This window comes from Desmodus rotundus, chromosome 5 (assembly GCF_022682495.2).
Source record: "Desmodus rotundus isolate HL8 chromosome 5, HLdesRot8A.1, whole genome shotgun sequence".
NCBI classification, from domain to species: domain Eukaryota; kingdom Metazoa; phylum Chordata; class Mammalia; order Chiroptera; family Phyllostomidae; genus Desmodus; species Desmodus rotundus.
Genome location: NC_071391.1, coordinates 102,965,103 through 102,980,816, shown reverse-complemented (window position 1 = coordinate 102,980,816; position 15,714 = coordinate 102,965,103). Strand labels below are relative to the sequence as shown.

The window sequence follows — 15,714 nt, the reverse complement described above, 5'->3', positions numbered from 1 at the left end:
CTGCAATAATGAGTCCCTTTGATGATGAAGGTATAGGCTAAACTGAGAATTCAGAGAAAGAATGTGAATACAAGAGATGTTTTAAATAGAATTGGTTAAGAAGAAAAGTCATTAATTCAGATAAATATTTATTGGGCACCTATTACTTGCAAGGCACTGTGTGAGCTACAAAGACACAGGCCATGCCTCCAAGTGCTTACAATCTAATTAAGAAGATAATACATGCACATAAATTATAAAACAAACTTTGTAACATAACGGTAAAGGGAATAGATTTTGCAGGTAGACCCGTCTTCAAGACCTGGCTTCACCTTTTACTAGCTGTCACCTTGGGCAATTTATTTAACCTCTCTAAACTCTAGTTTGCTTACCTGTAAAATGCAGGTAGCAAGAGTACCTACTTAATAGGGTTGATGAAAAGATCAAATAATCTTGCAAAACTCTTAGATGAGTGCTTACCCCATAACAAATGTTCAATAAGTGCTAGCTATTAGTAGTAACCATATTAAAGAGATCTAAAAGCTGGGGCAGGAAAAAAAAAAAGATCAGTGCCCAAAAAAGCTCCAAGAGAGAGACTAACAGCTATAAAAGGAACTATTTGGGAAACAACAGTCCCACTGATATCATTTTGCCTTTGCCCTCTTGTTGTAGCCTCCAGTTATTTAAAGTGCAGTGATACCAGGGGCCTCAGTTAATATGTGCGTGTGAGGATCACAGCCTAACATTTATCCTATTGTCTGAGAAACTTTTGCAAATTGTTGACTGTAAAGTTGCACCTTAATTTCCAGCATCCCACTTCAGTTCTGTTAATGTAGTAGAGATTTTATTCAAACACTGTGGTAGCAGAGACAGGAAAGGACAGTAGGAGCCAGAATAGGTAGGATGATCAATTGATGGATTTAAGATGGGGAAGACCTATTTTAAGTTTTCATGGAGGACCTTTGACTAAAGCTTTCACCCAATTCAGTCTATTCCCTGTTTGGCATAGCGCCGTTGATGTTGAATAACTGACGATTTAGAACTGAACACTTTCCCACAAACGCTGCATTCAAAGGGTTTCTCTCCTGTATGAACCCTCTGATGTCGCGTAAGTCGGCTTCTCTGGCTAAAGGCTTTCCCACATTCGCTGCATTCATAGGGTTTGTCTCCAGTGTGAATCTTCTGATGCTGTGTAAGGGATGAGCGGTCAAAGAATGCTTTCCCACACTCACTGCACTGGTAGCGAGGCTCTCCAGCATGAGCTTTTTGATGTCTATTCAGTGATGAGACACCATAGAAGGCTTTCCCACACTCATTACATTCATATGGCTTCCTGCCAGTGTGAATTAGCTGGTGTCGAGTAAGAATGCTTTTCTGGCTGAAGGCTTTCCCACACTGACTACATTCATAAGGACTTTCTCCAGTATGAATTCTCTGGTGTCGAGTGAGGGACGAACGGTCAAAGAAAGCTTTCCCACACTCACTGCATTTAAATGGCTTCTCTCCAGTGTGAATTCGCTGATGTACAGTTAGGGATGAACGGTCAAAAAAGGCTTTCCCACATGCGCTGCATTCATAGGGGCTCTCCCCAGTGTGAGACATCAAATGTCTGCTCAGACTGCATCTGTGACTGAAGGCTTTTCCACACTCACAGCATTTAAAGGGCTTCTCTCCAGTGTGGATTCGCTGATGTACAGTTAGAGATGAACGGTTGAAAAAGGCTTTCCCACACTCATGACAGTCATAGGGCTTTCTTCCTGTGTGAGTCCTCTGATGGCGGATAAGGGACGAGTGGTCAAAAAAGGTCTTCCCACAACTGCTGCATTCCTGGTCTCTATCTTTAGTGAGAATTTTCTTGGAGGGAGTTGACCCTTGTCGCAAGCTTTCCTCGGGGGAAAAGGGTTTCTTGCAGGTCTCCACTGCAGGGCTTTCCTTCTCTGTTTCCAACCCACCTTCCAGTGCATGAACTTCAAATTTAGGACACAGAGGATCTTTTCTTCCAAGCTTTTCCCTCAACATTCCTTCCGATTTTTCTTCTTCTGAAGCACTTTGAATCTCAGGCTTAGTCTCCCAGTCTGAAATAGACAGAAAACACAGATGCAGTTTCTTTCCAGGGACAGAAAATATTACAGCAGAAAGAAGAGGTACTATGGTAAGTATGACAGGTAATACGGTCACTGCATTGCTTCCTCCCATAAATAGCCATATTCTTTAGGGAAAGACTGAGACCTGGGAATAAAGAAAAAGGCAGGGAATAGATCTGATGTTGGACATCTCAGAAGAGAAAAGAATTTCTATTGGAAACACAGTCAGGATAATTAGGAGAGTATGCAAAGTGGAAGGGATGGTGAAAAACAAGAATATCAAATTGTGAATAGTCAACATGACAGATCTGACAGTAGCATTTGGTGAATAAAGATGAAAATACCTTTAGGTATAGGAAAAATGAAAGCTAGTGGGTGAGAGAATAGCACTAAAGCAGAAGATGTGAAAAAAGGTGATAGCCAATACTCCCTGCCACAAACCCCCAAATGAGCACAAAATAAACTGCCCTACCCTGCTGATATGCAGTTACCTAGAGAAATGTTCCCGCTCTCATCGGATCCATGAAGATCAACTATCCAAGGCTTATCCTCTCTCTTCAACTGGAAAATCACATCAGGTTGAGGAACTGGAAGTCCTGCTCATGGAGAAAGAAACAAGCCAGATACGAGATGGAAATACACAACCACTCCAAAGCTTAATCTCAGCTTCTCGGACTTTCACAGAGAAAATACAGAAGGCAGACCATGCATTCTAAGGATGTGGACTACAAAATAATGCAGAAGATGTAGGCACATCTGGATAGACGTCAACACTGAGGTTCTAAAAAAGAACAAGTAGCGCTTGGTCAAGAAGTTGATCAAATTCCCTTGAATGAATGTGTTTATTCTTCCTCCAGAGGCAAATGGGATGCTCTTGGCTTTAGTGCTGGTAGGATGGGTGGAAACAGTCCTTGGCTCAAGAAAGGTAAGAATGAAAAAAAGATCACCTTGAGTAAAAACATGTAATAGAAGTGCATTTTTTTTGTTTGCTTACCCTTTAGTATTATGCTTTTATTTAAAGAAGTGGGTCATGTTCATTGTAGGAAAATTAGAGGTATGTGTAAGTCAAAAGAAAAATCATTTTTTGTACTTTGTATTAATTATTTTTATTTCTATTCATCTCAATACTGAAAGATACCTACAGATATAACTGTTAAAAACTGGATAATGAAATAATGTTGATTTGTAAACTTAATTTTTTCACATAAGAATAAATTTAAAAATTATTTCCATTAACACAGATCTATCTCACCATTTTAATGACTACCTGATACTATATTGTATGGAATAATCTAATTTAATCTCCTGCTGGCAGACATTTCAGACTGGTTTTAATATTTAAAAAAATATGAACATACATGTACAGCATGGGCCGCTAATCCTATCATCTCCTTGAGACAAATTTCTAGAAGTGAACCTATCCATTTTGGTTACACTGATTCTCCTCCTAGAAATAGTCTTGAGGTCTACACTTCCCTTGCATTAGTCCCCCAACTTAGGAAAGAGAGGCATGTTCTTCCTGGGCCCCAGAATCATCTTTCCAGTTTTATGCTGACAAAGTGGCCACATCCATCACTTCCCTGGGGCTTCCTGTCTCTGATCTGATGAATTCTATGTTACCCGGTATTTCATCCTGCCAAAGCCTATGACAAAGGCTTAGTAGTCTCCCTTAATACTCCATGAACATTATTCTGTTCTCCATATTTGGCCTGTTTAGGCTAATCCAGGAGCTGTTACACTTGATTTTTTGACCTTGCATGAAATCTGCAATGTATTCCTTTTACTGCCACCTGATGCTTATTGTAAGCCTGGTTCTAAATCTGCACACTCTCTCAGCCTCTTATTCCGGAAGCTCCTGAGAGGTTCCATTACCTATAGGAGCCCAGCTTTACTTCTCATGAATACCTGACACCAGCAGTTATTCTTAATTAATTTTTCCTTTGTCATGAAAGTCTCTAATTACAGAGTGTCTTCTGTGGGCATCTAAGATGTTACTTAAGACAAATATTCAAAATCAAACACATTTCTAGTGACCTACTCTAAGGCACAACCTTGTATTCTAACTCCCACACCACCTTCTTTTAAGTAAAACATGTCTCCCCTCCTTGTCTGCTTCTGAGAAGATATTTTCCCTCAAAAAGATGGCCCCTCACCCACCCTTAGCCCTCTGACTAAGTTACCTGACTGATGAGTTGGGGAAAGAGCTGGGCATAAATAACTCGGCCTCTTCTGTTCACCCTCTCTGGAGAGCCAGCTCCCTGTAGCAGGTGCACATCTGCTCTGCTTCCCCAGGCCCTTTGTGCTGCAGGGCCAGGCTGCTGAGCAAGGGAGCCTATGGTGGTCCCTTAAGCATTAAGGCTCAGACAGTAAGTCTGTCCAATGCTGGGGTTCAACATTAGGAAGCCCACTGTTGCTGTACACCTAAGCCACATCCTCCTACTCTTCCATCTTGTCTCTCAGTGGTTCAGAACTCAGGTGGGAGAAGAGGTATCAATTTATTAGCCCTTCAACCCCATATTAACACAGTATAGAATCCAGCTACTTATGGGAAGCTCTTCTTACCTAGTGAGACAATGCTCTCGTAGTTCTCCAGCATCACCTGCTTGTAGAGATCCCTCTGAATAGGGATCAGATGCCTCCACTCTTCGTCTGTGAAAATCACAGCCACATCCATGAATGTCACTGATTCCTGGAAACACAATTACATTCTCCCTTACTCATAACCCTTCTCTTTACACAGACCAGACAAATCTGTCATAAAGATGAGAACCCTGGAGGTTGTGGAGGGAGGGGAAAGAAAATGGTCTGACAAAGCAGAGCTTTGATGCACTTGGAAAAAGTAGCATAATCCCCATTGGTCTTAATCCCACACCACTACAGTCACAGCTGAGCCTCTGAGTATTAAGGCTCTTAATTTTCAGACTTATAGAAAACTTGTGAGAAAGAAACAAAGAATTCCCATGGACGCTTCACTCAGCTTCCTCAAATGTTAACATTTTCCACATTTTCTTTATCCTCCTGTCTCTCTGAGTATACTTTTCTTCTATATTCTTCCTGAACTCCTTGAGAGCTAACTTGCAAACATGATAACCCTCTACTCACTAATGTTTCAGTGCATATTTTGTGAAAACAAGGATATTCTCTTGTATAATCACAGTTATAAGAGAATCAAGAAAATAGTATTAACATTTTACTATTGTCTAATCTACAACCTTATGCAAATTCCACCCATTGTCTTTTTTTTTTTTAACAAATCCTTAAAGCAATGATGTTGATTAGATAGTCTTTAGGATCCCTCTCAGTTTCTCTAAAGGTCTGTGATTCTATGAGATTGCATCTTTATCCTCCATCCTAAAACCCCAGATGAGTCTTTAGTTTGCAGAAGTTTTAAGCCAAAGCACAGAATTCAAGACCCTCTGCCTTTGCGTGGAAATGGGGCAAGCACATGTCTCTGCCCACTAAACTTTCCTTAAAACTCTTACGACCTCACTGAGGTGCTCACATTCCGCAGCCTAACCCAGCACCCCCTGGAGTACATGGGGCCTCCTTTCAGTCCATACATGGATATACAAGAAAAGAAAGAACTAAACCGGCCCATTATTCCCCAAACTTTCCAATCAGACTTGTACAATCATTTTTAGGCAAAATCACTCAGAGCCAATGCCACAGGGGCTATGTGCCTGATGACAGGCTAGTGAGCCCATGTTCAAGGCATGAAAAGGTCACTAAGGACACAAGTCAAAGGGGAAGAAGTGCTCCCTATGGAATCCTTCATGTACCTGGTGGGTCTGACCAAAAAAGCTCCAGGAGAAAGAAAGAAAAGGGTTTATACTACAGAGACTAATAAAGTATTTCAAAATCAGAAAAGCCTACATCACCTGGCATCTGGCAGTCGGAGCCACAGCAGCCATTCCCTCCTATGTGCTCTCCGTGTGGATAAGGGCAGAGTCCTAATAAAGGAAAGGTGTGGAATGGGAAGGTAAGTATGAGAAAGACTGGTATCATTTGTACTTTTCTGACCCATGAAGTAAGAATTCTCTGTACACCAGTGAGTTATATATCCATCCTCAACTCAGTGCCCTACAGAAAGGGAAGGAAAGTAAAGCAAGACCGGGGCAAGCCCACCCTGCTCCAGAACTAGAGCAAAAGGCATGTACATTGCTAGTCATAACACAATGTGGTACTCGCTTCACTATGATTCTAGCGGCAAAGTTTTGTTCCTGGGAGTCAAAAACAGATTAAGGCTCATACTATACTTACAAATTCATTCAATATTGCCCTGATGGTTACTGGATAAAAAAACATAAATTTTATAAACAATTACATAGATAACAGTCAAGTAAATACCAAAGTCTCTTTAAAGATACTCTATTTATAACCCTTTGCGCAAGGACAGGCAGTAATTAATAGGCCACAGGTGGGCATTTTACAGGCTGCCCAGCAGATTGAAATGTGACCTACCATATTTTTCGAACTATAAGACGCACTTTCCCCCCAAATTTGGGAGGAAATGGGGGTGTGTCTTGTAGTCCGAATGTAGCTTACCTGGCTGGCTGGGGGGGGGGGGGGCAGCAGCGGTGGAGTAGGGTTTTTTTTTCCTATTTTCCTCCTCTAAAACCTAAGTGCATCATATAGTCCCCAAAATATGGTAACTTGAAGAGATAACGTCCTTCCTTAGGAAGGTGAACTAAGAAAACATCAGGACAACAAGTGGATGACAAGCTAAAAGGGTACCCTGAGGGACAGAGTAGCCACAAGGATTAGGGGAGCCAAAGTTACCAGAAGGCATGAACCCATGGCTATGTGGGAAGTAGGATTAGTCAGTCAGGGGAAAGAGCAGCCCAGTCACAATGGTGGCAAAGAACTGAAGCCAAGTCCTTCCATTCCTGTAGTACCACCCATGGGCTTCAATTTGCATAGAAACCTGCCTTATTTATTCTTGACTTCCATAAGACTCCAACCCTCTTTCTTAGGCTTTGTGTGAATCCTCATCACTACAGTCTTTACTTGGGTTAGCTAAGCATGTCTCAGTTTCTTACAATCAACAGTCTAATTAAAACATAGTTAAATCAAGCATTGCTGGGACTTTTGACTGGGATGGGGAGAGAGTGTGGTCATGGGAAGAAGGCAGAAGAGGTTTGGCTTACTCACTGCTCTCTTGCTGTCAAGGGAGTATGTTCACTGATCTTTGTTTTTTCATTCATCCATTTATCCAACCAACGTGTATTCAGCACCAACTATTGATACCAGGCCCCCAAACGGTATATTTTCCTTGTCCTCTAAAAGCTTATATGTAGCCTAGCATATTGGACAAGCAAGTAACCAAAATAAATTTCACTGTAGGATGGATAAGTACTGTAAAGAGATATATACAGCAAATTCTGACAGACATCAGAGGCTTGCCTAACCCAGATGGGAGGGAGGTAGGAATAGGGCAGGTTTCTGGGCAGAAATGAGATCTAAAATAAGTTATGACTTGGGGGAGGAGAATCTAGGCAGGAAAAACACCTAGTTTTTGAAAACAAGGAGGCAGGTCTCTACATGGAAAGGATTAACAACTGTAACTACTTTAGCATGGCAGATGTCTAGGCTGCGCAGAGCTGTGGGAAAGGATGAGGTTGGAGAAACAGGCAGAAGCTGGCTGGATCCAGGAGAGCTTTGTATCCTCCCTTTTCCACGCGTGGCAGATTTATGCATGTGTCATTACCAGATCTTAGAAAGATCATTGCAATTTGTATCAAGTGCCTTGAATTATGCATATTCTTTGACCCAGCCATTCTCTCCTAGTTTATCCTAAGGAAATAAGTAAGAATATATGCAAAGCTTTTTCTTAATCATCATTAATACTAACCTTTATTGGATGCTATGTGTGGAAATCTAAGAACATTGTATGTATTACCTCATTTAATCCTTACTATAATACAGACAAAATTTGAAATACCCTACATTTCTAAATAGGAGATTTGATTAATTTATGATCCAGCCCATCAATACAATGGAACACCATTAAACATCATATTAATAACTAGCATTTTTTGAGCATTTGCATTTGCTACTGACCAGGCACTGTGCTATCTTTTCACAAAAATAAATCATCATAGCACAGATGTTAAAAAGTGCGAGACAGCACTGACCAGTGTGGCTCAGTTGGCTGGGTGTTGTCCCACAAACCAAAAGATGGCTAGTTTGCTTCCTGGTCAGGGTACATGCCTGGGTTGTGGGTTTGGTCCCTATCTGGGGCACATACAACAGGCAACTGATTAATGTTTCTCTCTCACATCGATGTTTCTCTCCCTTAGTTTCTCCCATCCTTCCCCTCCCTCTAAAAATAAATACAATCTTAAGAAAAAAAAAAAAAACAGACCTGGGTTTAAATTCTACCTAAGCCTCTCACAAAGCCTAAATTTCCTAAACTGTAACACAGTACCTAGCTTACTGACTTTATGAGGATGGAATTAAACTATCCTCATAAGGAATACTTAGCATAGTGCCATTCCTGGATCTCACAGTGTTTCTGGAGAAAATGTTCTTCAAATTCTTGTTCTGTATCTTCAAATGAGCCCTTGCTTAAAAGCTTTTACTGTTCCTGTCCTAGCTCTGTAGTTATTCCAAACCTCCATGTCTACCATTCAATTTTAGCAAACCAATGTCTTTTACTATACTGAGTTTCACAAGGGTGAGTTCCAAGGGAGGCAGGACCATGAGGGAGAAAGCAGTCTATAGACCTGGCATTATTAATTGATTACTTATGCTAACAGTTGACCCCCAGTTGTGTAATGTCTACTGCGTGGGGTAGTTGTAAATAGTGAGACAATTAATGTAAAGCATTTATCTTAGAGCCTGTTCAATAAATGAAAGCTCCTTTCCTTTCTACAACACAAATCCATTCATCCTACCATTCAATGAATATTATGCTCTAGGCAGCAGGGGAGTGAGGTCAACAAAACAGAAATGCCCGTGTCTCCAGGAGTCTACCTTAGTGTCCCACAACTGGGTCTTACTTTCTTTTTCACTATTGTACCTGTTCAGAATCAGCTCCCTGCATTACTCAGTTTTTCTTTCTCCAGCATCTCCCATCTTTCCTGCACCTTCTTCCCATATGTTCAAACAGATACAATCCTCCTCTATCTGAAACTATCTTCACTGAATCCCATGGCCTCCCTCTAGCAAAAAAAGTTGTCATTTAGGTTTTTCTTTCATGACCTAAATGGAATAGTAATATATACCTATCCACTCCACATCATCACCACCTATTCTTGAATCATTATTCCACTCTTCCCACCCTTCATACACCTGAATCTGCATGCTTGAAAATTACCAATGCCTTTCTGAGCTCTAGTTGCAATAATCCTTTTTGCTTTACCTTTATTTCTCTACAGCTTTTGACTGTTTTGTCAAGTTTCTGCTTCTTCAAGTTGCTGTAGCTGTTCTGATACTGATTAGCCGAACTTTCTTCCTACCACTAACACAGCATCTCTCTGTCATTCTTTTTCCCAATGTTGCTCTGGGAACATGGATGCTGCCCAAGGCTCAGTCTTTGTACAATGTTCTTCTTGTTATCCCTCAGAAAGTCCATTCACACCTAGCACTCCATTTTCTACTTCTACAGACAAGGTTCCCAGTCTAGTCCCAATGCCTCTTCCAAACTCACCTTGCATTTCCAAATGACTGCAATTTTGAATTAGACATTCTGCCAGCGCATCAAAACCATCTTTCCCTCTTCAACTCCCCACATCAATTCCTCTCCTTTTTTACATTTCTATCAGATGTTCTAGTATTCTCCCAGGTGCCCCAAATTCACTCTTACCTCACTCTCTTTCTTCCCAAATCTAGTCAGTCACCAAGTCCTTTTGACTCTTCTTTTGCAATGTCATTTGTATCCTTCCCTACCACTGATGCCATCATAACTGAGGTGCATAACAGCTTGCTTTAGGATAACTACCACTACCAACCATTTCTAACTGGCTCCCTGCCACTAGTCCTTTCCTCTCTCTCGTCCTGGATGTGACCTCTATAACAACTGTCCCCTAAAAATTTTATTATTGTCAGTCCCTAGATCAGACCCATAAAATCCACCTTGCCTGTGTGTCTTGTCCTGCTCCTCTATGCAACCAACCCCATAAACACTCACCCCACCCATGACCACTTGTGTGGAGGCCCAAGATAGGGAGCTAAACAAGCTGAGGTTTCTGGGAAAGATGGAGGGACTGGAGTGGGCAGCATGTTACATGTAGTATCAGTTCCACCTACATTTAGTGAACACCCACAGAGGGAAGAAAGGGCGGGAGGAGAAGAGTATTTTAACATAACTTTGTGGCCAAATATCTGGCCATTTTTGCAATTTGGCCTCTGGTCCTGCTTGAGAAACTAGGCAACTCTGCAGTTTGAATGCTGACTCAGTCCACGTGACAAACTGCACTCCCTATATTGTCTGTTTGATCATTACCTGTTTTACAAGTTTGTTTTACAAGCTCCAAGGGAAACTGAGACCATGGTCCCAGTCTTGTGATACTCCCTGCTGCCCAGATCTCCTAACTCTACCTGCTGACCACGAATTAACGGAAACTAGAAAGCCTGGTTGCTTTAACCAATCAGAAAAATGTATAATGTATACTATGGCTTTGCTTTTCTGTGCAACTAGTCCCATTAACGGTCAGCTTCTTGTGGATTTTGCCTTTAAAAACGTTGCCCCACCTTCCCTGCGGTTCATCCCAGAGGCTGGGTCTCCCTGGTCTGTAAACCATTCTGAACAAAACTGTCTTTTGTCTCTCAGAAAGGTCTCCTTAAGTTTTCGTTGACAGGAGGATGGCTCCAAACTTCCAACCTAAAAGTTGGAATATGACATATAGTGTACAGTGGCTGTTGCCCGCACTGACCGGACGGACACACACACACACGTTCGGTCGTGTCACTCAGTTCTACCAGCATACTCGGGGGTCGGGGAGAGACAACTTTGTGTCCATACCGCTCAGCCTGGACACTGCCAAGCGCGCACGCGCTCCTGGGCGGGCGCGCACACACACCAGAAGGTTCTGCCACATTACCTTGCTCTACTCCCACAACACCTCCCCCCAGATTCTTGACTTCCCGTTCTCACGGTCGCTGCGCTCACTCGGCATCTCGAAGACACAAATCTGCAGCTCTCACCTCCGAAACACTGTGCTCAGAAACCAGGAAGACAGCGCCTCTTCAGGTTGGGAAAGCAGTACGCCTGCGCACAGAGCTCTGACGCCTGTGCGCCCAATCAATGCTCGGCCTTCGCACGGACTGTATTTCCCAGAAGTCTAAGCGGCCTGTGCGCTTAAATATGACGTCTGAAACTCTGAGCTGGTCCACGCCTGTGAGAACCTGTGGACGCTGGGGCTAGTGGGAAGCGTCTATGATGTAGTTGCTATAGGGAGAGGGAACTGGTGTGGATGTGTAGGCTTATGGTCACCCTGGAAGTACTGACCACGTGTGATGTCACATTCCTTATGTCCTCCGGTGGGAAATGTGTCTTTCCCATCCTTGGGGCCATTCCTACTTCTGGTTTTCACCGCCCAGGGAAAACTGAGGACGATATTGAGTCTTTTGGCACTGGGAAGGGATTTGTTTATGCTTTAGTTTGTCTAACTTAGTTCTGGAATTTGGTCCAGTGAGACGCAGAATTTTGTTCTGAGGACGGGCTGGGCCTGAGGTAGGGTATGCGAACATTTTTGCGCCAGAAAAGAGCCGAGGATATATGTCTATTTAACTGGGGAGCCGCCCGACTGATCAACAGCTCCAGCGCACGCCAGCCCGGAAGGGCCCTGGTTCGAGACATTGCAGGGATTCTTAACCTCTGCTGCACAGGAATCACCTGAAGAGCTGTAGACGTAACATACTGGTGCCTGGGGCCCACTCTGAGGAGCGAGCGTTTGAAAATATCTGCGGGTGATCTTATGAGTAGCTAAAGTCATGAACCAATGAGCTCCTAGAGCTTCAGGGAAGACTGCTGATGAAACAAAAAAATATGGTAAAATCCCACTTCATGAACAAGTATACCCTTACACTCGCAAAAACCTAAATTGCCTATCATAGGCAAGGCATTGTCACAACTCCTTGTGACCACTTCTCCCTTCAATACTTCATTTTTTCCCGATTGTCATATGAATAGGATTATACAGTATGTAACCTTTAGAAAATGACTTTTTCTTTCAGCATCCAAAATCTTTTTAATGACAAAGCAAGATCTGGGTTTGTTTAAAAATATAGGACACTTCATGAATTTGCGTGTTATCCTTGGCAAAGGCCATGCTAATATTCCCTGTATCTTTATAATTTTAGTATATGTGCTGCCCAAACTAGGCAGAAAGCCCTTAGTCCCATGTTCTTATTGGAGAAGTGTTTGACTACAAAGAAACAGCAAAAGGGAATGTTTGGGGTAATGGGTAAATATTAGGCTATTGGGGACTAAAGCTCCCCTAACAGCCCTTGACATCCAGTGGCATACCAGAGCACTATGAGTGGGTGAGGGGACATCTCTGTTAAACTATTGATTAACTTTCCTGGGTAAGATGCGCCTCTGGATCAAAATCTGTCTTTCTGATCCCTCAATAAAAGTGAGAAACTTCAGACACTAACCGGCCAATGCCAAAAAGAAAGGTATCAGGGACAGGCAGTGCCCCTCAAGTTCATATGAAGCAGTTCCACATCTATCTAGTCGTGTTGAGCCATCAGTGAGATAAAGATCTGTCCTTGTTTGCCCATCCCCTCACCTTTTTGGTTCCAGAGCATTGAAGAGAATTAACTCCTGTCCCAGCCATGGTTCCCAAGAAGCCACCCGCTTCCTGGAAATCCTTATGTGGCAGATTCAGGGTAGGTCTCAGGCTTTTCTTTTGAACACATTTTCAGTGACTTTTGTTGCATAGCCCCAAACCAGGCTACAGGCTCAGGATGAAAATTGCTCCCAGTTCCCAGCCCCGGGAAGGAACAGGGTGAAACCCGCAAGCAGGTTTCTGTTGAGACAGGCCACTCTGAGACGCCAAGCACTGGCGCAGGACGGGTCTTGGCAGGCGGGGCCAAGGCAGTGCTTGTTCTCTGTGGGTTTGTCTACATCTGGCACACAGGCCTCTGTGCTGAGCCAGTAACAGTGTTGGGAGTGACCCTCTGTCTAATGGCTGCAGGGGCCGTGGAGGCCTGGACCTGGGGGCAGTGGTCTGTGTCCCTGCAAGGCCCTCCCTGGAGTCTTGTCTTTCTCTGGGTCTCCGAGGCACATTGGGCGCCGAGGTCAGGGGTTTGGCTACCGCAGTACCTGATCATGGTGTGGTCACCCCTGCGGCTGGGTCTGAGTTAGAGCTGGGTTCCAGAGCTTGGTTCCCCTTTGCCCCCACCAGCAGTTCCAGGGATCAGAACACAAGTGCCTCATGCGGGACAGCAGCGTCTGTCTGGGTGTGTCAGCCCTGTTCTGGGCCCTGTGGTGGAATGGATGTCTCCCTGAGTGGGAGTGCCCGTTGTCACCCAGCTTGTTCCCTGCTCCTGGAACCTTGGGGAGGACAGACTTGGACATAGTGAAGGGACGTTACCCTTTAGCCCCAGCTGTGGACTGACTCCACAACATCAGGTTTGACTCTCCAGGGTGCAGAGGCCCAGAAGCCTTCCTGGGAAGTTAGTACCTGGCCTAGGAGAAGGAGGATCCTAGGAAGAGGCCAGGGATCCCAAAGAAGGGCCGAGCCTGCAACTGCCTTCACTGCTGACACAACTAACCTTCCAGGCCCAGGATCCAGAGACTGGAGTGGAGGTGGAGGGGAAGGCCACCCAGAGCCTGTTCCCAACCGCCAGAGGAAAGAGGGGAAGACAGCAGAGGGTAAATACACCTGGAAGAGTGGTTCTTGGCCAGGAACTGAGGGCAGTGGGGCCATTTGAACCCTTGCCACCCACTTTCTTTACCACTCATGCTTCACAACCTCCTGACTCCTCTCAAACAACAGCCGGCCTCAGTCAGCCTCCAGCTCCTGGCTCCCATACCTCTTGCTAAGTGGCCACAGGCCCAGCACTAGCCAGCCTAAATTCACAGCTTGGCTTCACCTGGGAATCTCCAAGCCCAGCACAAGTAGCAGTCATCTCAGATTGCTCTATAGCTCAGGCAGGGTGGCCCTGGGTTAAACAAAGATAGGGGCTGACCTTGGCCTGCACCACTTGGGACACCCCAGAGCCTGAGCACCCAGTGGACAGCTATAGACCATGTCAGAACACCACCCCCCACCCTGTACAGACGGTTCTCTAGAGAGGGCAGAAGTTGGTGGTAAGTGGTCACTGCCAGTCCTTGCAGCTGACCGGCCTGGGTAAATCCTTCCCACTGACCTGCTAACAGCAATCAAAGGCTCAGTTGTAAGGGGGTACAGCCAGGAGGCCGCCTCAAAGAAGGATTTGTAATGGGGTCCAGAACTCAGGGTGCCCAGGAAATATTAAAAATATGGGATATCCTCGCCCCCACAAGTCTGAACTGGGGGATGGGACACATGGAGCAGGGCCATTGAGAGCTGTTTTGCATAGCAACAGTTTTGCAAATAACCTCTAGAGTAGTCATTTAACGTATCTATAACTTTTGACTGCTTTCATGGACATGTTAAAAAGCTGTGGCCTTGCTTTGAGTCAGGGAAATGGGAGTGACTTCCACCCAGGATGTAACTGGGAGGCAACTCCCCATGGTTACAGAACCTGTGTAAGAGTTTAGAGATGATTGGCTCCACACCACAGGGCCATGCCTGCCCAGATTTACTATAGCAGCCCAGAAAAGCAGGAAAAATAAGGGAATGCTGGCAGGTGTAGCCAACTGTGGTAGGAGTCGGAAATGGGGTTGCAGAGGAAGACTGGCGCTGGGATTTAAACCCAGGTGTGGCAGCCATGTCAAGCTGACTGGAAGAACCACATGGCTTTGGGTCTCTCTGTGCCATGCAGCTTAGGAAGCCAGAAAGCAAGATGTAGCAGCGATGCAGAGCTGTCTCTCAGCAGTTTGGAAGAATGCTGGAGAGACACTGTGGGAAGGAGAGGGGTGAAAGGACTCTTGCTGGTGGGCCATGAGAAGGTGAAGTGGGGTTTTGGATTAAGAACTGGAGATCCCGGTGACACAGCTGATGGTGCTGGGAACCGAGGGAGGCCTACCAGCCGAACACGGATTACTGGGAAGAATGAGGGGCTACCTGAACCATAGACCTCTATTTCTTTTCCTGAGATATGGTACCCCAAACCAGGGAAAGGGGAGAAGGAAGGTGTATGTGTGTTTGTGGATGTTTTAAGGGACTTTGAAATTTTAATGAAGACATTAAGTCATTACTCTTAAGTCTGTATAACTTTTGAATAAATAATTCCTTTCCTTTTCACCAATCTCTGACATCAAGAGTTATAATTCCCTGGCAGAGGGCAAGGCAAACCTAGTAGAGAGGGACCCTAGGCGAGGGGGGTATCCATTCAGTAACATTGTACAACCCCTTCTCCAGTGGCCAATCAAGGAAAATCATGGATGACTACATGCACAGTAGCTTTAAAGTAATACAACTATTTGTACATACGCAATAAAAGCCTGCCAAAACTAGCAAGGAAAGATCCACTCTATAGAAATAGAATCCCTCCAGCCCATGAGGTCAATCTCTGCTTGGAGTTGGCCCGCTCCCATGTTCTCTGCTATAAACTC

General features: G+C 44.3%; 1 protein-coding gene and 1 non-coding gene across 2 annotated transcripts in view; both read right to left on the bottom strand.

The window, feature by feature from the left end:
• The window catches only part of ZNF892 (zinc finger protein 892), a 35,727-nt gene extending 24,494 nt beyond the window's left edge, over positions 1 to 11,233 (bottom strand). The window contains exons 1-5 of the mRNA XM_053924404.2: positions 11,153 to 11,233; positions 5,942 to 6,014; positions 4,626 to 4,712; positions 2,555 to 2,659; positions 966 to 2,054 (exon numbers count right to left, since the gene is read on the bottom strand). Of these exons, the coding sequence (XP_053780379.2) occupies positions 966 to 2,054; positions 2,555 to 2,659; positions 4,626 to 4,712; positions 5,942 to 6,014; positions 11,153 to 11,182 (1,384 nt within the window). The 5' untranslated portion in view covers positions 11,183 to 11,233. The remainder of the gene's footprint in view (positions 1 to 965; positions 2,055 to 2,554; positions 2,660 to 4,625; positions 4,713 to 5,941; positions 6,015 to 11,152) is intronic.
• Positions 11,234 to 12,286: 1,053 nt separating this feature from the next.
• LOC112319428 (U6 spliceosomal RNA) lies at positions 12,287 to 12,393 on the bottom strand. Its single transcript, XR_002976341.1, has one exon. It is a non-coding gene; the product is annotated as a U6 spliceosomal RNA (small nuclear RNA).
• Between the last annotated feature and the right edge of the window lie 3,321 nt (positions 12,394 to 15,714).